The sequence below is a fragment of the Penaeus monodon genome, chromosome 26 (genome assembly GCF_015228065.2).
Source record: "Penaeus monodon isolate SGIC_2016 chromosome 26, NSTDA_Pmon_1, whole genome shotgun sequence".
NCBI classification, from domain to species: domain Eukaryota; kingdom Metazoa; phylum Arthropoda; class Malacostraca; order Decapoda; family Penaeidae; genus Penaeus; species Penaeus monodon.
The window spans coordinates 17,563,061-17,570,560 of NC_051411.1; the positions used below are offsets into that span (position 1 = coordinate 17,563,061).

General features: G+C 33.6%; 1 protein-coding gene across 2 annotated transcripts in view; it reads right to left on the reverse strand.

The window, feature by feature from the left end:
* Positions 1–7,500, reverse strand: part of LOC119589954 (serine/threonine-protein kinase TNNI3K-like) — a 13,058-nt gene that overhangs the window by 635 nt on the left and 4,923 nt on the right. Inside the window, exons 4-16 of one of the 2 annotated variants that reach the window (XM_037938638.1) lie at positions 6,916–7,048; positions 6,012–6,156; positions 5,400–5,580; positions 5,081–5,212; positions 4,611–4,803; positions 4,363–4,478; positions 4,061–4,222; positions 3,754–3,951; positions 3,429–3,545; positions 3,168–3,292; positions 2,584–2,687; positions 2,026–2,200; positions 1–1,732 (exon numbers count right to left, since the gene is read on the reverse strand). The exon at positions 1–1,732 is cut by the window's left edge and continues 635 nt beyond it. In XM_037938638.1, the coding sequence (XP_037794566.1) occupies positions 2,615–2,687; positions 3,168–3,292; positions 3,429–3,545; positions 3,754–3,951; positions 4,061–4,222; positions 4,363–4,478; positions 4,611–4,803; positions 5,081–5,212; positions 5,400–5,580; positions 6,012–6,156; positions 6,916–7,048 (1,575 nt within the window). In that variant the 3' untranslated portion in view covers positions 1–1,732; positions 2,026–2,200; positions 2,584–2,614. Of the gene's footprint in view, positions 1,733–2,025; positions 2,201–2,583; positions 2,688–3,167; positions 3,293–3,428; positions 3,573–3,753; positions 3,952–4,060; positions 4,223–4,362; positions 4,479–4,610; positions 4,804–5,080; positions 5,213–5,399; positions 5,581–6,011; positions 6,157–6,915; positions 7,049–7,500 lie in introns of those variants that run through there. The other variant, XM_037938639.1, reaches the window with a different exon arrangement.

Sequence of the window (7,500 nt, forward strand, 5' to 3'; positions counted from 1 at the left end):
TATTCATAGCCTTCTTTATATTTAACCCAACATCCACTTTTCCTCCAGGTACAACAAAATATAGACAATATTTATTCACAAATATTTCATAAAATTCTTTTCACATTAACAAATATATGTATAAAACAGTGTTAAGTAGATAATGTCAGCAATAAAACAAGAGATAAAAATGCAATAAGAAAATGCAAAATGTCCAACAGCCCATCCCAACCAGAAACAGATAATAGTGAATGACTAAAGCAAAAACATCAGGTAAAGACATGATGGATTAATTGAAGCTCAATCTTTTAGCAAACAGTGAAGTTCTTTAAACTTTAACAAACCTTAAGTCAGTACACTGTTGAATTCTTTGTTGACTTGAGAAGCTGAGAACCTAATAAATTTTAGGACTGATGACTTCAATATAAATGTTTAACATAATGGGGAACATGAAGGAAGCTGCCCATTACAGGTTTAGAAACCTGCAAACTCCATGACTTTTTGTTATAATATTAGCATTATAACCACTGAAGTCTGGTCAATCTGGATACACAGGAGGCCCTGCCACTTCCTAGGATTTAATCACACAATTGATTATTGATAATAATTTGACCTAGTTTCAGCAATAGTATTTCTTCTTCAAGAGTTCACAGTTTTCATTAATTTAATTATGTTTCTTAAATTTAATTAATTACATCAGTACAGGCATAAGTGATTGAAGAGTTATAATCATATTTGGATTGCTATTCATTTTGAATCATGGTTAGCTGGCAGGGATGTGTCACATTTGACAATCAGTAATCCATAATTTGATCAATAGTATTTGTATTTTTCCAATCTACTTTCTATCCACTCATAATTACTTTTCCATTGTCCCATTCATCACAATCAAACCATCATATGGGATCAGTCGGATTCTCTACTTTTGTGGAAACAAGGTTAGTAGCAGCACCACTAAGTCTTCCATCAGTTGATCGATGATTGTAATCAAATTGTGGGAAGTGAAAGAAGGTCTAATGGTTGTATATTCTTTCATTCAGAAAATTAGCTTTGGCTTTACCACTGCTTTTACTTTATATTATGACCATGGTAATCATGTTACTCTTTCATCTTAAAAGCCTTACTGTAAAATGAGTGATGAGTAACATGTGGTTTTTCATCTATCTCTCTTGCTCTCTTTTATACCTAAAGCCTCTCCATATCTTCTATATATTTTACATGGGCACATTCACAATTGCATAAAAGAATATATGTATTCCAAATGAGCTGCAGAATTATATGCTTTAAAGGTTTCCTTATCATACAGTAAATGTTATCATGAGATGTTATCAGATTATTGGGTTAGATGTCAAGTGATGACATGTGGTACAATAACATGTTGTCTGTCTATGGCACTAACAAAAGTACCAGGGTCTCCTATATATCCAGATTGAAAAGACTATTGTTTAATAAATTCTGGCAAAGTTCCAACAACAAAAAATACAGGATCTGAATAAGGACAAAGTAAAATAAGAAACAAGTAATTCACACTTCCCCCCTTCCCCCTACCACCACTGTCAGTAATTCTGCAACAATGACTTCCTATGTTTACTGAAGACTGGAGCAATGCGATACTGATATGTATTTCCCTCTACATATCCATTGTTATTCATTCTGCTTCTCAATTCTTCAATGGTTGGATGGGATGATTTGAAAGCTGTCTGTCCTCGACTGGCCTCTTGCTCCCACCTTGTCCGCAAAGCTGTCACATGGCCTGGAAAGCAACAGAATAGAATTTCAAATTAAAGATATCAGTTCTCATTTCCTTCCCTATATTTCATATTCAACTTAAATTTAAGAAATATCCATACATTTAAATTTTAAGTAACCCAATACCTAATATTTTTAATCTAATTTTTTACCATTGTCTGGAAAGTACCATTCACATATATTTATGCAAAAAAGTTTTAAATCAGTTACAAAATAATAATACTACTTGCAGCATGGAAATTATTTAAAGCAACTGTAATTTGAGACTCCTATAACAAGGAAAAGCTAACATCCTACCAGACAGCTCTGAGTCTGTGTTCTGAGAAGAATCAGGTGGAGTTGTGCTTCCTGTTGGTGACACAAAAGAGCACGTAGCACAGCATGTATGGTGGTGGTGAGGGTGCACTGGGCTGCCTCCGTCCTTTTGGGCAACTTTCTGCGACTCGATTAAAGTCTCTAGGTCCTCTACAATCTGCATGTATATTACAACAGGAAATAATGAAAGGACTACAAGGAGTACTGTATAAAAAAAATAAATAAATAAAAACATAAAGATGAAGTAACAGACAGTCTTTCCCAGAACCCAAGTTCTTATGATTTCCTTCACTTTCCAGTTTTCTCTAAATCTCTTTTTCAGTCTCCTTCTCTTTCTCTCACCCTTATCCCTCTCCCATAAAACAAAATCATTGTGTGGTTGAAGAAGACGTATGAAATCCAAACAGCAAAAAAGACTCAGAGAATAAAGTAATCAGTCAATAAATCTGAATATAAATTAGAAACTAAACTTTTAAAATTGACCCTGACAATCACACAAAAACGAGAGAGAATATTTAATAAACATTGTGGTTGACCTACCTGTGAAAAATCAGGTCTTTCTTCTGGTACCTTATGCCAAGAGTTCTCCAGTAATGTTGCTACTTCTTTGGGGAAAGGCCATGTCAAGGGGAGGCCGACTGTGTCTGTGAAAAATAAAATTTTTACTTAGAAATTACATATCTAAACATGTATGTACTACTGCCTGTAGAAGTTCCATTTCCCCACATAGCTAGGAGTCCCACATATGTGGCACCACTGTCTACCTACATCTAACCCCCTCCTTTCAGCCAATGTGTTTTACCATACCTTTATACCTCACTACTTTTCTCTCTCTTGCCCTTTCTCCTCTCCCTTCCTTCCTTCTTTTTCTCTAACTCGCCTTCCATTTTTGTAAGGGGTTTCAGGGTAAATTCAGTAAAGAGGACTTTAGTATACAGGGGGAAGGGGAACATAGTAACTCCAACATTTCTAAAGGCTAGCCCTAGGTCAGTGGTAAAAGTGGGGTCACCCTGCTTCTTCTCCCTCTCCCTCATTACAATTCTCTTTTTCTGATCAGGGAGAAAAAGTTTGTTATGTTTGATCAAGTAATCTAAGTGCTGTCTCCTTTTGAACTTTTGCCTTACTTGTATGCCATGTCAGCAGCTGCAGCAGCAGGCTTGAGGTGGGCAAAAGGAAGTTCAGAGGCTAGAAGTTCCCACAGACAAAGTCCAAATGAAAATACATCAGCTTTAATTGAGTATCTGGTGCACTGGAAAAAAATATATATATATAAAAATATATATATATTGATGGCATATATATTCTTTACATCAAATATGTATACATATCTCAAAGTATTAAAAAGCTTTGCACTCGCTGGGTTATAGCAAAAGGGCTTCTCTTACCTGCGTAAATACTTCAGGTGCCATCCAGCGAAGATTACCTGGCTGTTTAGTCATATTTTCTTCAAGTATATTTCGTACAAATCTTGATTCCCCAAAATCTGCAACTCTAGCTCGACACTGTTGATGTAGAGATACCTATGCATTCTTTGTAAAAGTAAAATATTGTGTTTTTCAGTCTTTTTGTCATTCATCTTCATCATCATCAGAGGGCTAATGCCATTTTTGTCAATATCAGTCTTAAATTCACATATGTCTAAGATTATATGTGGAAGTTTTTCTTTGTTCTATTTAATTCTTAAATAAGTATCAATGGAACATAACTCACATCATTGCTTAGAAGAATGTTATGGGAATTCAAGTCCCTATGAATGATAGGTTGTGGCAGTGTGTGTAGATACAGCATGCCATTTCCTACATCAAGGGCTATCTGTAGTCTAGTCACTGTGTCAATTGACCTCTTCTGTTCATGTAGAGTGCTGAACAGGGAACCTCCAGCAACATATTCCGTGACAATTGCAAATTGCTGTTAAAATAATTTCTTTTCTATAATATCATGTATAATTTATTTATCATTAATTAAATCTCAGATGATAAAAAAATATCACATATAATAACCAAGTTACTCAACTTACACTTGGGTCCTGTAAACAAGCACCAACAAACTTAACAATGTAAGGGGAATCAAGAGACCCAAGAACAGACACCTCACGGCAGAACATTTCCACGTCACTTTTACCATAGGACATGTTGGCTCTGTATCTCTTCACAGCAACAATTTTGTCTTCATATTTCCCCTGAAAATCAAATGATTTTTCATCATTATAATATGATAAACTATGTTTTCACATAAAGAAACTTATAACTATGTATAATTAGATAGGGGAATAATGTATACTAAAAAAGGAAATAAGTGTCAGCTGGCAAGAGACTTTACCTTGTAAATTTTTCCAAATGAACCAGATCCAATATTTTCCATATTTTCTATATCTGACAAACTGAGATGTAATTCTGGTGGCAATACCAGTCGAAGATGTAGTACATCTATCTTTTCTGGAAAATAATCACAATTTTATTGGATGTTTACCATGAAAGATACTTGCATTATGAAGTTCTCTGAAATATATCACCAATGTTACATTTTATTTGTAACCTTTGTCAGTCATACAAAATATTACTCTGTACCTTGAATCATTGTTCGCAGTTTACCAATTGGTGAAGGAATGGGAAAGTATGTAGTTTCAAGACCTGACAAATAGTCTCCTCTTGCATAATCTTCATATAAACCTGGTCGTCTGAAATACTTGAGAATGCTGGCAATATCATCATACCCTTTCTCATATGCCCACATGAGTGGTGTCTGCTCTTCCTGTATGACCTTAAAAAAAGAGCATTATATCTCATCAGGTTACTTTTCCTTAGCTTATTGCATAAAGAATTGTTCCACATGGAACCTTTAGATGCTCTACTCTTCCCAATAATAATAAAGATAGAAAAAATAATAACAAATAAAAAATATATATATATAATAATATCATCTCTCTTTACATAAAAGCAATAAATATATGAGTCTGACATTAATATGTGCAAATTAAAAAAAAAAAAATATTTCCTCACAAGGTTAGAACTCATCTTAAGAGAAATTTAGAGTATACCTTTTTCTCACTATTTAAAATCCGATCATGAGCTGTAAGATTTGTGTCTGCTCCATGACTAAGTAGAAGCTGGACAATCTTTGCATGCCCATGGTAACATGCAGAGTGTAAAGGTGTGTGACCATCTGGACTCTGCAAAAATATTAAATTTATAGAATATATATATATTTTTTTTTTTGGAATAAGTACCTAGCAGAAATTTCATAATAGTTGGCATGAATTGGCTGTGTAATCTAGTTTTATATAGTTTTATCTAAGTTACCTGTGTCAGAAACATTGGTAGAATGTAATTCAAGAAAACCTATTTAAATATACAAACCTGATAATTAATCAAAGCAGGATCCTGACTTAATAAGAAATCCACAAGATCTATGCTTTGACCCCCTGTGCAAGCTGCTTGCACTGCTATTTCACCCCATAAGTTTTCTTTCAGCAACAGGCTTGAACCTCCATATGTCAGCAGGGCCTTTGCACATTCAAACCACCCGTGATAACAAGCTCTGATAAAAAATATAAAGAAGTCAATTATATGATTCTATAAAAGAAAGAAAAAAGGTAGTGTAATCATGCTTTCAACAACATTTCAATAAATATTTTTTTGTGAAAACAGAAAAAATGTATGTAAGTCATTTTCCCCCCCTAGAATACCCAATATCTATGTTACTTTTCATTATATACAAAAAACAACTAATCTCTGACTAAATATGTAAATAAAACATATGCTAAAACTTTGGACCAAGTCAGGTCAGAGAAAACAATGAAATGAATGAAAAATATATGAAAGCCATACAACACCACTCATCTTCCCTCAAAACTATCAAAATGACTATTTATTAACAAGACATAAGAAAAAAATCTTTACATAGATAATCACAGAGGGCAAATATCAAAACTACATTTCCAACTTATTGGTGACATATTCCATACTTACACATGAAGAGGAGTGTCAAGATAGACATTTGTAATGTGGGCATCAGATCGAAACTGTGGTTGCAGCAGTAAATTTAAAATATTAGAATGACCATTCCGAACACAGCAATGCAAAGCTGTGTTACCTTCCTCGTCTTGAATTCGAACTGTTTGGGAGATAAATCTCTAATCGATAGAAGCACAACATTTTATGTATGTATTAAAATAAACCAAAAATGTATTTCTACAAACAAATATATTCATAAAACTATGATAAACTAAGGTAAGTTATTTCAAAATAACAAAAAATAAAATAACAGTCTACTAAAATAAGGTACAGAAAATGTAGTTTTGATGAAGGATTTTTTGCTGCATATTAATTTCATATACGTTTTGCTTCAATATAAATTACAAATCACCTTTTCTTTTTCTTCGAGTATGCATGTATGTGTGTGTGAGTGTGAGTATGTGTATGTGTATGTGTGTGTGTGTGTGTGTGTGTGTGTGTGTGTGTGTGTGTGTGTGTGTGTGTGTGTGTGTGTGTGTGTGTGTGTGTGTGTGTGTGTGTGTGTGTGTGTGTGTGTGTGTGTGTGTGCATGTGTGCATGTGCATGTGCATGTGTGCGTGCATGCATGTGTGAGAAGTCTATTCTTTCAAACTCTGCCTACTTCCTGTCTAATTTTTGGTCATTCATCAACAACATAAATCTTGACCCTTACTCTTTATCCTTAGTCTGAGCTAAGCATAGTCCTGTCCTTGTTTCACCCATTTTCCACAATTTATCATCAGAACTAGTTACTGCCAATATTGTTATCTTAATAAATAAATATCTGAACAGAATTAAATGAAAAGTGTATGGGAGGATTTTTAGAATTAGTAACAATAATAGAAAGGCAGAAAAGAGGAAAAAGAAAAGTCAAACTAACCTCTTGCTCCTTTCTTTAGAAGCATCTGTACCACTTTATAATAGCCAAATGTGCTGGCTAAATGGAGCGGCCGGTCACCCACAGAGCCTGATATATTGACATCAACTCCACGTGAAAGTAAATATTCCACAACCTGATTAAAGGATAAATAATATCCATCATTTATTCTAGAACATAGGCAAAAGTGTAATTCCTTTACTCAGTGGTATATAAGACATTTCAGCAGGGCACAATCAGGAAAAATGTTGTTAGTGTACTGTGTCCATAGCATGGTACACTTAAAATATGCACTACAAATGAGTTGATGAATTAGCTGGTACTGACAACCATTAATGGTAATTTGCTTATGATAATTCCTTTTACATTACTGATAATAATAATGATGATGATGATGATAATAATAATAATAATATAATAATAATAATAATAATAATAACAATAATAATAATAATAATAATAATAATAATAATAATAATAATAATAATAACATGGCTTAAGCAAATATTATTACTATAGTCAAATTAGGTAGTCCTGACCATTTGGTGTAAAATTACTTTACTGTTCTGAGTATTGGCAATAACCTAT